Source organism: Sceloporus occidentalis, unplaced genomic scaffold (genome assembly GCF_023333645.1).
Source record: "Sceloporus occidentalis isolate IW3139 unplaced genomic scaffold, rSceOcc1.0.p SCAF_38, whole genome shotgun sequence".
NCBI lineage: Eukaryota > Metazoa > Chordata > Lepidosauria > Squamata > Phrynosomatidae > Sceloporus > Sceloporus occidentalis.
In genome coordinates this window covers 4643406-4662976 of record NW_028317018.1, presented here as the reverse complement: position 1 = coordinate 4662976, position 19571 = coordinate 4643406, and the positions used below count along the sequence as shown (strand labels likewise).

General features: G+C 37.0%; 1 protein-coding gene across 1 annotated transcript in view; it reads left to right on the top strand.

Moving 5' to 3' along the window:
- Window positions 1-19571, top strand: part of LOC149290646 (dynein axonemal heavy chain 7-like) — a 110602-nt gene that overhangs the window by 62208 nt on the left and 28823 nt on the right. Inside the window, exons 44-50 of the mRNA XM_089488443.1 lie at window positions 3059-3244; window positions 11187-11350; window positions 14612-14766; window positions 16863-17053; window positions 17648-17781; window positions 18856-19191; window positions 19404-19530. Coding sequence (XP_089344569.1) covers window positions 3059-3244; window positions 11187-11350; window positions 14612-14766; window positions 16863-17053; window positions 17648-17781; window positions 18856-19191; window positions 19404-19530 — 1293 coding nt within the window. The remainder of the gene's footprint in view (window positions 1-3058; window positions 3245-11186; window positions 11351-14611; window positions 14767-16862; window positions 17054-17647; window positions 17782-18855; window positions 19192-19403; window positions 19531-19571) is intronic.

Genomic DNA, 19571 nt, shown 5'->3' with positions numbered 1-19571 from the left:
GCTTGTAACCAACTGGAAGTGGCCAAAACTGCCACAAGCCTTATGTCTTGTCTGAAGCAATGTGATGGTACTTTTGGAATCAAATGACGAATATCACTAATTTGTGACCCAAATGGGGTACACTCTATGCTGCTATTTTTCTTCCACTCTTCCACTCAATTTTTATATCTCACTAAATCTTTTACAGCAGCTATGCAATGTATTCTACCAAAAACATCACTGTAACACACATTAATGCAAACTAAATCAGATTAGTTTCTCTTTAACAAAGCTCTATTTGGGAATGCACATGATAAACAATGGCCCATATAAAGCTTCCTAATAATCTCTATAATATAAAAGGTATTTCATGTGTATGTGATGGTGTGTGCATATGTGAATCAGTGTGTATGCGATTTCTCGGTTTGTTTTTGGCCCATTCGGTTCGAAATTCAAGGTAATTTTTAATTTGGTGCCCACATTCCCTCTCACTCACTCTCTCACATGCTCATTCTCATTCACTCTTAGGCTCTCTAAATGTTTCCCTACTTTCTCTGCAGATCCCTTCTGTTTCTGCCAACCACTTCCGCTTCCGCATCTTCTTCTGCATCTTCTTGTTCATCATCTTCTATCTTCAGTATTCAATCCTTAATCTGGTATCATCTTTCTTTGTCCGCATCTTTGCTGACATAACCTGTCAACTTCCTCCAAGGAAGTGGAAGATGTCAACTTCCTCCAAGATGACAATTGTGGGAGAGGAAAGATGGTTGGGAGAGCATGAGAGAGAGAGTGAATGGGAGTGTGAGAGACTGTGAGTGAATGTGGACCCACATTTCAGATAAAAACTGTTAAGCTTTTTGGGACTTTGTACGAATCCGAATGCGCAAGTCTACTCTCTACTTACAGTATCAGGAGTGACCTATTTCTAAATCAAAGATAAAGGAATGTGCATGTGCTACAGTTAGATGGATCTAAGTATCATGTTTTTGTAAAAGTATTATATCAATCACAGAAAACTGTACAACAAAAGAGAAGAAAAATGTGGAAAAGCAAAAATAGCTGAATAAAAAGTACATTGTATACAAGTGTAGTGTGAGGTCACCCAGCGTCGGCCCAAGACATTGTGCTGCCTGGAGCGAAGTGTAAAATGCCCCCCCACGTGACGCCTGACGTCAACGCGCTCTCCGAGAAACTAATGCTGCCACGTGAGAGCTGACCTCCAATCACTAGCTTGCTGCTGGCTGCGGCATCCTAAAGCATTTCTTGGGCCGGAAAACTGCCGCCTGGGGCAATTGCCCCACTCTGCTCCATAGTAGGGCTGGCCCTGAGGTCACCTGTATCCAGCAGGCCGCATGCATGTCATTTGTCGGCACCTGGCCTCAAAGTGCATTTAAGTTATAAGGGAATACTATATGAAAGCTAAATAATAATTTCTAAATTAACTTACCATAATATGAAAGCCTTTTTGCATAGGTTGTTAAGAGGATTATTTTTCATATTGTCCTTGATATCATAACTGCACAGTAAAAACAGCCCTCTAATAGAAAATTAAGATCACGCAATAATTTACTTTTAGATTTTCACCTTGTGATGGATTAGTTCATTCTATATTCATGAAATCACAGTAAACCTAGACAATTTAATTAAAACAATATTTATACAGATCATATTGTAGAATACTTGTGCACGCTCTTTGGCAGAATGAACATTTAAAAAGTGATATAGCTTATTTTCTTCCACAAAACCCGAGCTTGTCATTTATAGGTAAAATCAGCTAATGTTTAGCTTAACGTTTGTTACAGATTAGTCAAAGATACACATTAAAATTCACTGTTTAAAATAATTATTAAAATAAGTAATAAAAAAAAACCTATTCAGCCACCAGAAATGAATTAGTCTGGGGTTATAATAAAATAACCTTGTCTAACTCTTATATATATTTTTTTTACATGATAAGCTGTTTTACCTCACATACTTAGCAAAATATAATGTGTTGACAGCTCTGTGTAAATTATTTTCAGGGGACTCCAGCTCGCAAATTACTTGGCATTAATTATCTGTCTTTGCACAGAAGGATTGATGAGCTTCAATAAAAGTGCATATTTATTTATGTCAAGGGTTTTGTGTTCTGTTTTGCTAATAGCTAGTTTGGGTACTATTCTTTTTGATTAGGTTTCCCCTTTGTTTTCTAGAGTAATAAAATCGCAATTGTTTTGGTGTTGGTATCTAGGTATGCCTTGAATTAATATTTTGTTGTGGTGATATCACTTACACTACCATTCAAAAGTTTGGGGTCATGTAGACATTTCAGAAATACAGTGTTAATCTTGTAAATGACTGTTGCAGCTGGACATTTTAATGGAATACCTTTATAGGTGTACTGTTGTGTTAGGTAATGCAAGTTTAAAAAGCTAATTAATCAATAGAAAACCCTTTTGCAATTATGTTAGCACAGCTAGAAATGTCCTTGATTTCCATGAAAAGAATAAGTGACCACAAACGTTTGAACTTAAACTCTGTTGTGCAATTCTGCGAGGAAAGCAATGAACGTTAACTAGGCACCATAAAAAAATCCAAACACACAATTTATTAAGAATGATCCTAAGACACGGTGCTAAATGTGGAGCAGTCACCATGGAAGCATTATGAATGGTTCTGGCAATTGTACCACTTGCTGCAAAATTGTGTTTCATGAATATAGCCCAAATGTTGTTTGGTTTACTGCACATGATGTAGAGAAAGTCTTGATAGTAAGTAGTAAGAGCAGTATATTAAATTCAATTACACTTGGGTTATACGTTAGCTGCTTCAGCCGTGGGTTCTAAGTTCTACTGTACTGTTAGCAGTAGCTTCCCATTGGTGGTTTGTAGTATCACCTGTTATTATGTTTACATATCATTGTATATATTAAAGGTTAGAACATGGTTCGAAAACACATCACAAGCACAGCAAGAATCATTTCAGTGTCTGGGCATATGCATTACTGAAATCCATATCTTACCTCTTCCCCAAAAATAAAACTGTGTTGTGCTACTATGTTTTGGAAGAGATTTAGGTTAATACTCATTTTTGCGTTCAGGTTGATTTGTGCAGCAAAAAACTTGATCGTGCTGAGCAGCTGATTGGAGGATTAGGTGGTGAGAAAACAAGATGGAGCCAAACAGCAATAGAACTAGGAAAACTATATATCAACCTTACTGGAGATATCCTTATTTCTTCTGGGATTGTGGCTTATCAAGGTGCATTTACTTCAAGCTTCCGGCAGGTAAGTCTAAAGCTGGGATTTAATTGGGTGTAAGTAAAATACGGAATTATTACATTTTTCCTTGGTATCATAATCAAGATGAGAACTAGGACTTTTTCGGAGACTTTTGACAAATATTATTTAATTAAAAACTAATTTTAATAGTTAAATAAAAAAATAGTTTTTCTAAACTCTTGAAATCCCAGGAGAATATTCTGTTTGTGAATTATATCAAATAAAATGCTTTCTTCCCAGGGCATGCCAAATGTTTGATCACAAAAACAACTGGCTGGCAAACATGGGAGTTTTGGGTGAGCAACAGCTTGATATGTAACGGTTTAGCAGCACCTCTCTTAAGGTTAAGAACTTTTACTCATGTGGCAGTAACAATGCTAAAATATTAGGACTAACCATAGCAGTTGTCCATATTGAATTACAATGTGAACAATTGCAGTACAAGGAGGTAAATCTCTGTATTTCCAGTGAATTTCTATGAAGCCTGTCTACAGTAATCAGAGGAGACAGTGTATTTTGATACTCCCACTATCTGTAAGACATTACTTTTATTCAAATTAAAGCTCCTGGTACATGTATCTGTTTAAGGATAAGGATATGGATATGGATATAAGGATATGTGGTGAAATTCAAATGTAAACAAGCAATGGAGGCTACTATTTTGTTTAAAACTGTTTCTAAAAGATAATATATTCTTAATCTAAAAACTGATAATTGTTTTTCCCTAATGCATCACACTCTGTGAAATTGTGGATTTTTACCAGAGATGTCAGTAAGTATTTTTTTCTGCTTAAAATGCATGAATGTGTTCATTTTAATAGCTGCTGTCATATAATTGTACACTGTACTAATGAGCAATCAGCCTCCGTGAAGATCAAAAGTTACATCTTTGCTTCAGAATGTCATCAATAACCTGGCTCTCAAAGGCCACATTTGCTAAGAGGGGGAAACCAAATAAAGTTGTTCTGTTCTGTACCATTTTTTAACAATATATAATTAAGCCTGGGAATGCTTAACATCACTGTAAAAAACAAACAAATCATAGCGTGTGCTCTCAGGGTTTACCATTGTGTTTTAAAAGTGTTTCTAAATTATTTGGATGCAGTGTGTTATTTAAACCACAAAGCAGGATGTTGTTCCCCTTTACACTATTCTGCAATGACCTGTATACAGGTTTATGAAACATTGTTTGAATTAGAAATGGAGGTTTGGAAATGTTTTAGAATTATTTAGTAAAACAAAATAGAAAAAGGCTCCAGGCACTCAAGGGTTCCACTCAGGCAGGTTTATTGAAGGAGAAGGACAACAACGTTTTGACCTCACGATGAGGTCTTTATCAAGTTGATAGAATTAGAATTATTTAGTGTCAGTAAGAGTTGTTTTTTTTAATTGACATGTTGATCCAACTTGGAACTTTCCTCAAACTTCTGAGAGGCCTCCAAAAGCTGACAGAAATGTTTATTAATAAATGAATCCATGATTTAGGATGTCCAATATAGGTGCTTTCTTCTAAAATAAACCACATTGAAGCATTATTGAATTAGTGCTAACAAGCTTGGACAGATAATTTGAATCATTTGTGATTCAGAATTCCATGTGCCCTCTGAAGAGAAAACCTAGTCTATGTTAGGAAAGTAGAAGCCATACCGGTCACAAGGCATTATTTTCCCTTTAATATTTATGGAATATTAACAAAGCAGTTAAATGTTTTGAATTTAAATATGCTTTCTCCAGCTGACGTGGTGGTAGCGATATGTTTCTTTGCCACTTAAATCAAGTACCTGGCGCAACACAAAAGCCCTTTGCAATCTGCGTTGAGGTTTGCATATGTGTAGATCAAAAACTCACTTATGTATTATGTTATATTAAGAAATAACGGATCGTTTGATTTGCATATGCCTACCCAGAATCTCCCGCACTACAGAATTTCTATGGGAAAAACAAGTGGATGTAAGTTAGTGTTTAGTAGTGCTTTTGTTCTTTCTTAATTTTAAGTGCAGGGGATTTTCATCACCATTAAAAATTGTTGGTTTTACCAGCAAGACATGAAACTTTGGGATGACTTGAAATGGAGATTGCGAGCCAGGCCTTCCCCACCAACGTCGGTGCCTGACCTCACAAATGCTCTACTGGGTGAATGGGCAAAAACACTCCAAAATCTTGTGGAAGGCCTTCCCTGAAGAGTGAAAACGGTTATAGATGCAAAGGGGGGCCAACTACATATTAATGTCTATGTATTTAGAAAGTCCCTGGTATCCCAATATGTCTGTCCAACGGGTACTTGGTTCAGTAGTTTATTCACTTGCTTGTGTATTAATTAACCTCTAAAGTTAAATCAGCTGCTTCGGTAATAAAATATACTATAGTTAAATGAGCTGCTTCTGTACCGAAGTGTAAATAATGATATGGTAAATTTTTTGACATTTAGTAATCTTTTCTTTCATTGGAACAAATGCCCCAAATGAAGGCACATGAGGTGTGTGTCTATATAGTAGCTATATATCAATACAATGCAATCTGGTGAAGGCTGTGAATGATTTCACAGAGGTTTCTCTTGGTGGCACTGTTGGTCAGCATTTAGTAGAAATCTGCCGTAGCTTTTTTTTCAGCTTCAGCTTTTTCTTTGATCAGTGCCTATTCACTGATCTTTTGTTCACCTCAGCATAATACGCTGGAGTCAAGTGATATATTAGACTCCAAGGCTTGCTCTTTGGATTAGCAATAGTGCTATATTCTCCAAAATATGCAGACGGGCATTCACATAGCATTGTGTGAATCCACAAGCATAAGTTTCCCTTTTTCCATTTGCAATGGTATGTACCGTATTTGCTCGATTATAAGACGAGGTTTTTTTCAGAGCAAATGCTCTGAAAAATACCCCTCGTCTTCTAATCGGGGTCGTCTTCTAATCAGACCTCAAATAGAGTCTGATTAGGAGACTAAGATCCAGATCCCCCGCACCGCTGCAGGGGACCTGGATCCTCCTGTCTCACCCCCTCCCCCCCCCATCATACACACACTTACCGGTGCTTCCTGCTGTATTGCCGGGGCAGCGGGTTGACGTCTACGCGATCCGCGTAGACAACGTCCGCTGCAGCCGGAAGGAGGTGTGGCTAGCAGCGGGGGTTGTCTGCGTCCGTCGCGCAAACCTTCCCCGACTGTCAGAGATCAGAGTTCCCCGCACCGGCGCGGGGAACTCTGATCTCTGACAGCCGGGGAAAGTATACGCGACGGACGGATACAAACCCCCGCTGCCAACTCCACCTCCTTCCGGCTGCAGCAGAAGGCGACGTCAACCCGCTGCCCCGGCTGGAAGCACCGGTAAGAGAGGGCTGAGAGGGGAGGGGAGGGGAGAGTGTGTGTGTGTGTGTGTGTGTTAGTTAAATGGGGGTATAGGGTGTGTGTGTGTGTGTGTGTGTGTGTGTGTGTGTTAAATGGGGGCATAGGGCATTTCTGGAGTGGCGTTAAGGGGGCATTTAATAGAGCACTCTGCCTCCTGAAATGCCTTATACACCTATATGCCACTCTGCCCCATAATATGCATTTTAACCCCCTAAATGCCAGAGTGGCATATAGGGGTATAAGGCATTTCTGGAGGCAGAGTGCTCTATACAATGCCTTTTAACTCCCTTAATGCCACTCTGCCTCCTGAAATGCCTTATACCTCCCTATATGCCACTCTGCCCCATAATATGCATTTTAACCCCCTAAATGCCAGAATGGGATATAGGGGTATAAGGCATTTCTGGAGGCAGAGTGGCATATAGGGGTATAAGGCATTTCTGGAGGCAGAGTGGCACATAGGGGGTCAAAAGGCATACCATGGGGCACAGTGGCATATAGAGGGTTAAAAGGCATATCATGGGCCACAGTGCCATATTGGAGTGGCAATCCTGGGGGCAGATGTGCGTAACTGGGGGACAGGTTGGAAAATACAAGAAATAAAAACAAAAAAAATATTTTTCTCAATCATAGCTTTTATTAAAAAAAATAGTTTACATGAATTAACATTTACTGGTAAAACTTTTTTCCTTTAGGGTCGTCTTATATTCAGGCTTTTTCTTTTTTTCCTAAGTTAATATTCAGATTTTGGGGGGTCGTCTTATAATCAGGGTCGTCTTATAATCGAGCAAATACGGTATATTTTGTTCTACAATTACATGTGTTTCGGAACCACTTTTAATGAACTGCACAGGCTTTATAAATGACATGAAGTCAATAAAATTCTCTAAAGTGAATATATTTTGCTTCACAAAAATGTCCTATATATATATATATATATATATATATATATATATATATATATATATTTCCAAGATACCAGGCAGCTTTTAAATTTAGGGTTTGCCAGGTTTTAGTGCATTGTCCCAAGTGTCAGTCACACAAGCTATGGTTCCAGTGCATGGAAAGCAAAAGGGATTAGCAACTCATAGAAACACACAGAGGAGACTTAAGTTGTTAATATAAATCATTGGAAAGAAAATGACTTAAATAGCTTTTTTTGTGTGATATAATTTTATTAAAGCAGCAGTTAACAATTTGTTAAAGGGACAATCTAATGTCCCTGACGCCCCTACTAAATCCCTTACTCTATTAAACGCCTTACATTATAGTAGTGGTAGGAAACAAAATATGATTACTTTTATTCACAGTGGACCAACATATTAATCCAATAGCCTTCTTATTGCTTGAACATATATGTGCATATGTGCACAGGTTTGCACATTTGTATTTGATGATGATATTTATTTTAGTGATGACATGTTATATGTTTTTAATTTCACTGTAATCCATTTCTTGTTTTTATTCTAATGCCCTCTTCTGGCCAAGCCCCCCGAGCAGCTGTCTGAGTCTCTTGACACTACGACCAGCCCTGTATTTTAAAAACCGAATCCAATCTCAGGCTTTTGCCTTTTCAGAGTCTCTAAGCAAAACCTATTCTTTGCAGTTGACTAGTATACAAATAATTCAATGTATGATATTTTTTTTGTATTCAGGAGCCAGGAATCCCACAGGTTATGATTTGATCTGTCTGATGTGCATGCTAACCTTTAGTTTTTTATTAAAACATTCATAAGTATTGACTTAGTGTTCCGATAGGAATCTAAAGAGTATGCAAATGTTTACTTGGAACAGAAATTCATGCATAAATGTATTTGTAGTTAATTAAGTATGCAGGAATTCTAACATATTGTCAACTCAGGTGGATGTGTAGCCGTGGGAATGTAGATGACTATGCATTCAAACAGTGAAATGTGTATGCACATGGAACCTAAGGACAATGTGACAGCTTGCAATATTTCTTTTAAACTGAAATACCACGTTCAATGTCCATAGCACAACTGATTGGCATGGCCCGGGACAGCAAGCATAAAAATCACACAAGCATTTATTTCCTCAAACCTTTCCACAGTGTCAAACAGTACATATTATCTTATTAGTTAAGCATATGGTTGGGGTATATTAAAATATTCAAGGACTTGATGTTTGCTGTTTTTGTGCTCTCTGTAACATATTGTAGAAGATAGAACATTGTACAGAGCCAGGGCCGCCATCACAAGCCTTTAGATCTAGTATCAGCTTGGGTCCAGGCCTTAAATGGTGGCCTTTGATGATACTTTTTGTATGGAGGTCAAAACATTGGTAATTGAAGAGCATTTACATGAATTGGCTTTGAAAGTAAATCTCTATTAATTGTTAGGATCTGCTGTTTTTTTTGTCAAAGCCATTGAATATCACTCTCTTTATTGTAGTGGCCTCATATCAACACTTGACATTTAACTACCAATATCTGTCTCTCTAATGCTAGCACTAAAGGCACAAGGCATGCTGAGGAGCACTGGCTTTATATATGTCACATTATATGCTCCTGTTACTTTGGTCTCAGCATGTCTCACACGTTACTGGGATAATCACATTGGCCATTTTTTCCAGACACATAGTGCGGGCTAAAAAATATTTTTTGATTTGCATTATTCATAACTCATTTGCACCCCCTTAAAATGCAAATTGATACTATACTGCGTATCCTTATCAGTCACCTAGCACTTAGCACAACACTATCCCATACTAATGGCTGCCAGTAAACTAGAAGCCTGGGACAGTGCCAAGCATCAGCACCAGGAGCAGGTAGTGCTCCAACACAACATATTTTGGAGCTACAATATAAGGGCTGCAGCATCCTCTGCTCAAATTGTGACACTGCAGACAGCTATGATGTCATGTTACATGGAACAGAATGCAACATGTAATATAAATTGTGAGGTATACCGGTATTTCTTTTTTCTTTTAATATTTCCATTTAACCTGGGCTTACAAAGTCCACAAAAGAAATCTAACAATTGTATTCAGTTCTGCTAAATATCCAAAAAGGAGCAAACTTGCTTTTGAAAACCACCACAGAGAATAAAAAGAATAATTTGGGGGTTGATAATTTAACTAATGATTAATTCATCCCGGTTAGCTCTATAATTACATGATTTTGATGTCTGTGGTGATTATTTTTATTATGAATATCTAAATTAAAATTCTTTTGATTTTCCCTTTAGTGTTAGATACTCGCAGTAGACATTTGTTATATATTCTTTAGTCAGCATTCTAAAGCTTACAGTCCCCGTATTATTCATCCTACTTTTTTCCGCTACATAGCTCAATTGCCTTGATCCTTCCTTCCCTAACCTCCTCTGTTATTGTCTTACCATACTACTATTCTTGGCTGCATTGTGGTTTTCCGTCAGAAGGATGTCATAAAACTGCACTCAAGTCTATAATTCACACTGTCAATGCAGATGATGAATAGCAGATAGATATATATATATTTTGCAAGATCATGATGTTTTCCAGAATGTCTAGCATTCAGGATATTTTTGCCTGTAACAAAGACATACAGCTTGTGACACATTAACTGTTGACTGCAACTCTCACTGTGACTAACAAGGTGCAAGATGTGTGAAGATTATGGGAGATGTGCTCATATTGTCTCATTTAAATTATTGCGATCTAAGTGATTGTTTTGGTCTGGTTACAAGGGCAAACTTGTAAAATAATGCATTACTGTTAGGAAGACAGTATTTCACAGTGACATATTCCTTTCCTTCTTGCAAAGATAAATCTCTGCTAAGATAAATTGATATGACACATTTGCAGATTTCATAAAAAGAGAAAACCATAAAATACAGTCAATAATGATAATCGGGAATGTCATGAGTAGTGAAGGTATACGTTACAGAAATGTTTTACTCTTAAAGTGATCCATTCTCCAAAGTTGAGAAATGAACATGACATTTTTGTGGGGTGTCTATTGCTTTAGTGCAGGGCTGATTTTCTAAAACAAAAGGCACTGAATTTTTGGTCCATCATTCATGATTGCCTAAGTTTCCCACTTGATTATTCTTATGCAATGTCTACATTGGTTTAATGCATGCTTGATCTCTTAAAGAGGTTGCATGAGATCAACCCTGCAACCCTGCTAAGAATCCGTCCTGCTTTGGGTATAAGCAAACATGGTGCCTGGCCTCGCCTTTTGGGAAATGTAGGAGATGGTGAGATAAAAACATTTTTGAGTCCTCACACACGTATGGCCAAGATCTTGCTCAGGCTCGGCACTTGTCACATACCAACATCTAAATCGCATGCTGGGTTTTATCTTCTCAGCAGGAAATATAGGGTAAATAAGTGCAAACCATTTACTAGAAATATCTTGAAACTATTGTATGTGTGCATCCATTTTTATCTTCTAACCATTAATGTAGGTGACTGAGTTGCCCTAAGGTGGACCTGCCTGTCACATCTTGATGTTGTGTAGAGCATAACAATAACTGTACTACTGTAGTAGCAAATTAGCAATATACGTTTAAATTCAGTGATTTTAGGATCTGTACCATGTGCGTTACCAGTAATTAGTTTTTTACTTGCATCATCCTAATACTAATAATCTTTAATTTTTCAGATGCAAACCAAAGAATGGACTTCCCTATGCAAAACTAAAAATATACACTGCTCAGAAGATTTTTCTCTTGCAACCACTTTAGGAGAGCCTGTGAAAATCCGAGCATGGAACATTGCCGGTTTACCCTCTGACAGCTTCTCTATTGATAATGGAATTATTATTTCGTAAGTCACATGCAGTTCATGATTAATTTGGAATTTTGGTAAAATTGATTTTCTGACATATTAAGTAACCTAAAAAAACATGAAAAGTTGCAATACTGTCATAATAATCAAACTTGTCTCTGAACAGTCAGCTACTAAAGGCAAAATCCTCTATAACAAATTATGTACTTTTCTAGGGTAATGGCCCAAAAGCACATTAAAATAAAAAATATTTTTTTCCCTCATATTTATGCCAGCTACAAAGTAAGGTCTGTTGAAGAAAAACAAAACTGTAATTATGATTATCATTCTTGTGCCAGTAACAATACAAGGTCTGTTGACCTGAAAGCTGAAAGCTGCTTAATTATAACTTAGCAAAACAATAATTGTCATGTATTTGTAAAGTGCCAGCCTATTTTGTAGCGCTGGGCTTTCAGTACAGAATTTATATCCTATACCCGTGAGCTCATAGGCCTGGACCCACCATAAAAAATTAATGAATTAAAAGGCATTGTAGTTGGGGCATGCGATGAGTATGGTACACATTGCCATATATTCAGAAATGTAAGCAACACTACAACTTAACAATCATTAAATTCCAGTTAATTCACTTATTTGATAAGTTCCTAGCGTCTATTTTCAAGCAATGATCTTCCACCTTTGAATTAGTTGTTAATGCTGATTATTGAAGCAGATCAATTAGATAATTGACTAGAGGGATCTGAGTGTGCTCTGTAATGTTTCTAATGCCATTACTACTTTTCTGAAACATTGCATATCAATGTGACCAATGTTCTTATTTATAATACTTTTGATTTGTGAGAATTATGTTCTCGCTAACTTGTTACAAATACAGGAAGACTCATGTTTCCATTTCCCAGAGTTTTAGTACTGGGAAGAAATGGATGTTGTTGGAACCATTCTGTTCTGGTACTTTTGGTTACCCCCTGCTGCTGCCAGGGCCATATGACTAACACATGCATTTAAATGTGCAATTTATTTGGGTTCTTTATTTAATAGGTCTTAGAGAAAGAAGCCCTGCAGAGATTATTTACTATCTAATTCCATAGTGGGCCCATATTTACGGGAAAGAACTATTTTCATGCTAATATTCCTTTAACCTTTGTTAAACTTGTTTTGCTTATACATCTTTTACAGTATTATTATTCTTCCTAAAAAAAAAAAGCTAGATTGGGTATTGTGACTGAAAAATATTTGTGTGTTTTGTTTTATAATAATATTTTACACTATACTATATTTGTCAACCATTTATTTAGCTTTAGTACCAGAATTAGAAGGAAAATGAGCCCTGACTCTTTAAGACTAGTGGCCTATAGATCACATGTATGCAGCAGGTAGACGCTACCTAAGCTGCTTGGTTTTACTAGGATAACTGATTAAAAAGTTCTAATTAATGCAGCTGTGTGTCAAGTAGGTGGCTGCACTCTATATACGATAACATTAGCTACTTTTACCAGTCTCAGCAGCCTTACCAACACAGAGTGCACTGGAACACTTGAAATTTCCTTAGCTTAAAAAAAAATAAAGCTGTCTTGCTTCTGCAAATTCCTTACATAGGTTAATAACCATACCTGGGAACTTGCCAGATTTCCCCCAGAGTCTCTGGATGAAACGGCGCTTCCACATGGCCCAACTTCAATGCAAAGCAAGGTGGCGACATAGGAGCTGTAATAAAGGTCTGTGCTATGACACATGAACCTCTATCAATTTTGCAGCTCATTGGGCCAGCCAGGGGAGATCAGTAGTGTTGTTGACTAAATGCCATTTTGGTCAGGGTATAATACTGTCAGGGACTGGGTCCATACTGACGACTGTAATGACCCAGAGCGCCCAATGATGGTGTTCAGGTGTTATTGCGCAGTAGCAGAGTCAGACAGGGCCTGGTGCAGGGCGACTGCCCTCTCCTGGGTGTTGAGCACCTAGGGTTGCGCAACCACATACCAGCCCTGTCATAACAGCGATGTTGTCCAGAGCAAAGCAGAACTTGGTAATATGCTGCAGGCACCCTGGAGCAGGCATGAGACATAGCTCAACAGAGAAATGTGCAGGATGCTGCAGGCTGGGAGTAGGGAAGCTAAGCAGGGTAATAGCTGAGGGTAAGGAGAAACATAACAAGCAAGGGGACTCAGCGAGCAAGGGGGACAGAGCAAGGAACATGGAGACGAAGCAAGAAGCATAGCCAGACAAGGCGTAAATGGTACAGGACACAACAAAGGACATGGAAACAAGGCAAGGAACACAAGTGATGGAGTGAGAAGCCGAGATCCTCAGACGCTTCTCCTTTAAACAAGGATAGGATATCTTAAACTGGGACATGGGGAGGGGAGAGAGGAACCAAGAGCCTCAAGTGATTCAGGGAAAAGAGGGCAAAGGTACATAAAAGACTGACACATAAATACAGGACTAGCCTAGGACTATATGATAACAATTGGAGATTTAGTCGCATCTTATGGCCATAGTATGCTTCACTTGTTTATCCATAGGTGTGAAAATTATTACTAATATACTAAATCATAGTACAGGTAGGTCATAATGGCCTTTGGCCTTTTATTGCATCAACCTGAATTCATAAATCATGAAATAATTATAATAAATAATTCTAAACGGTATTGAGTCATGGATTAGCCTCAAATTGTGTTTCTTGCTTATTTTAACTAAAGGTTGTTTGTGTATCATGTCTTCAGAATAGGCGAAGATATGTTAAACCTTTATATATGTAATATATGTAAACTACTCTAAAGTATGTAAACACTCAAAATGATGATAATTTTTCCTCCAAATCTACATGATTCAGGTTTTTATTATTTCTTTGATGCACGTAAATGGCAATAATTCTTGTCCATCCTTTTGCAGTTACAGAGAAAGTCAAAGGCATTTAAGCAAAGTATAGATTTTTATATAACTGTACATGGCATGGCTATTATTTTATGCATACTTAATTAAATTAAGATCATCACCCATTGCTATTTTTGTCCAGTTATTTCCAGTCTAATGGAAAAGTAAAGCACATCCTAATTATGTTTTAATTTTCATTATATGTGGATTCATTATTGAAGATACCATCTGATTATTCTCACCTTATCTTCTCCTATAAAAGCCAGACTGATTAAAGAATTTGCCTGTCACCTTTTGCATTATTCATGCCTTTGTTTTGACTGGGTCATAGAGGTAAAATTCAATAAACCCCAAAGGAGACTGCATATCTAATGTGTGTAATGTATAAATAAGCAATGTTAAGTGTGTATGTGAATACAATTATAGGAACGCAAGACGGTGGCCCTTGATGATTGATCCGCAGGGTCAAGCAAATAAATGGGTGAAGAATATGGAAAAAGCGAATAGCCTTCATATAATTAAGCTAAGTGATCCTGACTTTGTGAGGACGCTAGAAAACTGCATCCAGTTTGGTACCCCGGGTAAGGTTTGTTTGAAATATATATATATATATATGGCAGATATAACTAGAGTTAAAATCCTCTAAGAAACTGTAATAAAAATAAGGCATTTGCAACCTTTCATTTCATATTGATCGTTAATCAAATTAGAGCTCTAATTGCTGTATTAAACAGCAGGTGGTAAAATTTGCATGTTCAAAAATTCATTTGTGGAAAATTCTCTTAATTAGCTCTTTTAATTGTTCTGTGAGAAAAAGCATATTTCTGCATTTATGAAAGCAATCTTTCAACATTCATTGTTTTTTTTTAATCTAAAATGCATGAAACCTTATAAAACGCACTGGAAATATACACTATTTATATTTCATCTTTATTAAATGTTCCTGATACTTCATTAAATATGTAATATTACAGTTTTTTATGACATGCACTTCAATTTTTATTTGCAGTAAAAAATATCTAATTCCCAGATTACTAAATAACCAATAATAAGGTATAACCGTCACATATCTGTTTGAATATTCATTTGTGTACCCCTTTCTGACCCAATCCTTTTTATTTCCTATAATCTTTTATTTATTTATTGTGCTCACCCTAACAAGTGCTGCATCCCATCAAGTGGTGCTATGGGGAAACTGGGTTACACCTCCCATTGTTGTTGCTGGAGTTTACAACTAAATAGAGTCATAGTTATGCTGTCCTTACATCATATTCTTATACCTGGGAACTTGTGGGCCGTGACTAGACTGCCCACTCAAGTCAGTGAGTGGCACTGCTGACATTAGTGGGCACTCCCACTGCCATCAGTAGGCTGTAATATATGTGATGCGTAACGTTTGGGAATGCGCACTGTCCTGGGGTATGGGACAAAAAAAGGAGGAGTTCCTCATTTGGGATTTAACACCACAAACCATTTCAATTAAAATGTTAATAAAACACATCGACATGGGCAATACATATACTAGTATGATTGCTTTAGGTGTCAGGTTCGCTTTCAGCCATAGGCAACTTAATGACACTGGCGAGCATGCAAAATTTTCTAAATAAAATATTCGTTATATACACGGCGCCCAGTAAAATGACAAAACTGCAGCACCACACCCTCTAGTGTCTCACTAAAAGGTAAAAAGAGTTAAATAAAAGTGAGGCGGTACGCTGTAACCACTCAAAGTAACATACAGGAACTTAACGCCTAATTCTAAGATGATACAGAGAGTAGATGCATTCAGCATATGCAAAGGAAAAGAGCAAATAAAAACATAATATAGTGTAATATGTATGAAAAACAGGGTTAAAATGCCCCACTCCCAGTTCACGGCTCTGTAAAATTTGCCTTCACCAGATGAACTGGTATCGATTCTCCAGGGTGTATACAGCAAAGCAGAGAAAGCAGCAATATAGGTAAGTGATGTCAAATTTATTTCAACAACAAAAAAAAACAAACCTATATCAACATAAATGACAATGATCACCACGTAGTCCAGTCCTCTCTATAACCGCCTCGTTGAAGAGCTACTGCCATACAGGCTGTCCAGTGGATATCCGAAATGAATACAAAAGTAAAAGTCACCTGTCTGCTGTTTGCTTTCACACAACGCATTTGGCCCTAATGTTACGTTTGGGGCTTTCTCATGGTGTGACACACCATCCTGCTATATCGCTGCTTTCTCTGCTTTGCTAAATATACCCTGGAGAATTGATGACAGAAAATATCAAGAAGCTTGATGCCTGTTCATCTGGTGAAGTATGAGATTAGGTCACCGCAATGTCAGAGTCTTTCTGGAATTTTTTGTGGACACCTTGTCAATCAATGGCTTATTAGTAGGTTGAGGGGGCAATGAGACGAAAGGTGAGGGATTGCCTGGGCGAGGATGGTTTGATTGTAGTGAGAATTGTATATAGTTTGTAGGATATTATATATATTAGGCTTATTTTAAGGAGCTGTCCTCTCTAATGTTTTGAATCTATCTAGAAAAATTATAAAAACAGCTTAGATCTGTGCCTGATGCTGTAGGGATCTTTATGTAATAAAATAGTTTAGATTGTCCAAGGTCACAAACATTTCTACCATTGTCTCTTGAAAAGGCTAGAATGATTAACTTTGACTATGTTTGCAGTGTTATTGGAAAATGTGGGTGAAGAACTGGATCCTATTCTTGAGCCTCTTCTACTAAAGCAGACATTTAAGCAAGGAGGGAGTATATGCATTCGTCTGGGAGATTCCACCATTGAGTATGCTCCAGACTTTCGGTTCTATATTACCACTAAGCTAAGAAATCCTCACTATTTACCAGAAACATCTGTAAAGGTTAGATTACCTATTCATTTTTCAACTATGTCTGTTTGAATAGTTATTTAACTAATTTGTATGTAGGGTTAGGTTTTAGAAAATGTCCAAGACTTTACAAGTGCCACTAGATATATTACACATTTATAAAATTTAAGTTGGCATGTATCGGTGCACATGATTGGCTGTAGCGCGGATCACATGTTCAGAGGAGCAGAGGATCTGCTATAGGCTGACTGCTGTGGTCATGAATCGATCAACTACAGTGATGATCCTGCGTAAGAAGTTTTTTTTTTTTTTTTTTTTAATCTGACGACCAGCTACATCATTGGTCCTCTAAGGACATCTTTTCATAAAGTACCGGGTACATCATTGGTTGTGAAGGGGTTAATTTAGACTCATGTTTTATTGTAACTGTAAATATTTCTTGTTCATGTTTTGCTGTTGCTTATGATATTAAAGTTCGTTTTTAAATGTTACACTATTTTTGATCAAATTAAAAACAATGGTATTGAAAGGTCAAGCATTGGCTGCTTTGTTTTGTTTAATTAAATCACAAAATGTGCAGATATTTACATTTATACATAATACAATAATTGTACATATCCTATATAGGTCACCTTGCTGAATTTTATGATCACTCCTGAGGGAATGCAGGATCAACTGTTGGGAATTGTTGTTGCTCAAGAAAGACCCGATCTCGAAGAAGAAAAGCAAGCACTGATTCTTCAAGGTGCAGAAAACAAAAGGTATCCTCAAAATAGTTTAAAGTCACAGATGCATATTGAATATTCTGACTTGAAATGTGGAAAAGGTCTGAGAGACTGACTGTTATCTACTACAGTAGAAAGTTAGTGAATTTCATGCCTCTCAAGGGTACTAGGCCTCAGTATATTAATTAACCAGGACCCAATATTGTATTTTAGTACAGTTCGTGCTAGGCTGAAGCTGAAGAGTTTGATCATATCTGCATCAAGGCACACACAACATCAACGCTCCAGTACAATTACCGCTAACACCATAGATATTTTATCTTAACAGAATTGTGTTATCTTGCATTGGAAACTTCTGCTTGCTAAGCAAACTTATTAATCTCTGCCTGTCTGTCCATGTATATATCACCATCGATTTAAGATTTGCTTCAGGCACAGGCGTACTGATGCCAATCCGAAACGCTTAATTCTTTTCTCACAATGTTTTCATTTGCTACAGCACTGGTAGTTTTAAGTGGACTCAGTAAGGACATCTTGATAATTGACCCTTACTACTTTCACTTCCCTCCCTGTTGGAGGACTGGGAAGGGGGGCATGGAGGCAGTTGTCACCTGGGCTGCTCAAATTTAAAAGTAGGCCGCCACCAGAACTTTGAAAAATAAATATTTACCCTTTATACAGTCAGTTATAGACCATTTACTGTTCTGGCATGCATATCCTTAACCTTAAGTGGACATGATACAGTAGAAGACAGATAAGCATCACTTATTCTTCATTATCTGAATATTTTATGAATGAGCTAACTTAAAAATGCTTTAGATCCAATGAGGAAAAATGGCAGTGGAGTTTCCTAGAAACAGCCCCTAGACTTGAAACATAAATTGCTGTTCAGGTAACATTCCCCAATTCTCTAAGCTTTTTTGTTGCATGTATTTAAAGTTTATTAGACAGATATAAATTCTGTGTGTGGTTAAGGTTTCTGGTTTGGCATTTAGTAGTCTTGCATGTGTAAAAATATATTGTCTACTTTTGAAGACTGTTGTGCTCCTCCGCAGAACTGTTTAAGTTCTGTGACCTGTTCTGAATAATTATGTGTGCTTTGAATTCTAGGCAGCTAAAAGAAATTGAGGACAAGATATTAGAAGTACTATCATCTTCAGAAGGAAATATATTGGAAGATGAAACTGCCATTAAAATATTGTCTTCCTCCAAGGCTCTGGCAAATGAAATTTCTGAGAAACAAGCTGTGGCTGAGGCAACAGAGAAGAAGATTGATGCCACCCGAATGGGCTACCGCCCAATCTCTGTTCATTCTTCAATTCTGTTTTTTTCCATTGCTGATTTAGCCAACATTGAACCCATGTACCAATACTCTCTTACATGGTTCATTAATCTTTTTATTATGTCAATTGATCACTCAGAAAAGTCTGAACATTTAGAGAAAAGGTAATGTAATATTAGTTCTCTTGTTTTGGCAAATATTGAATAATTGATAAACACTATTTGATTATATTGTTTGTTAATTATGCTATAACATACTGTATATTAGTAATAAAATACACTAATTAAAATATATCAATATATTTATATATTTAATACAATAGATGAAGATGAACAAAGTCACCTTTTAATGTTGTTGGTTTTTTTTGTTCTTTAAGGCTCCAAATATTAAAGGATCATTTTACATTTTCTCTCTATACAAATGTATGCCGTTCACTGTTTGAAAAAGACAAGCTGCTCTTTTCCTTCTGTTTAACAGTAAACCTTTTGAAACACAAAAAACTGGTAGGTACTTCACCACAACTTGTTAAAATAAGTCCACGTTT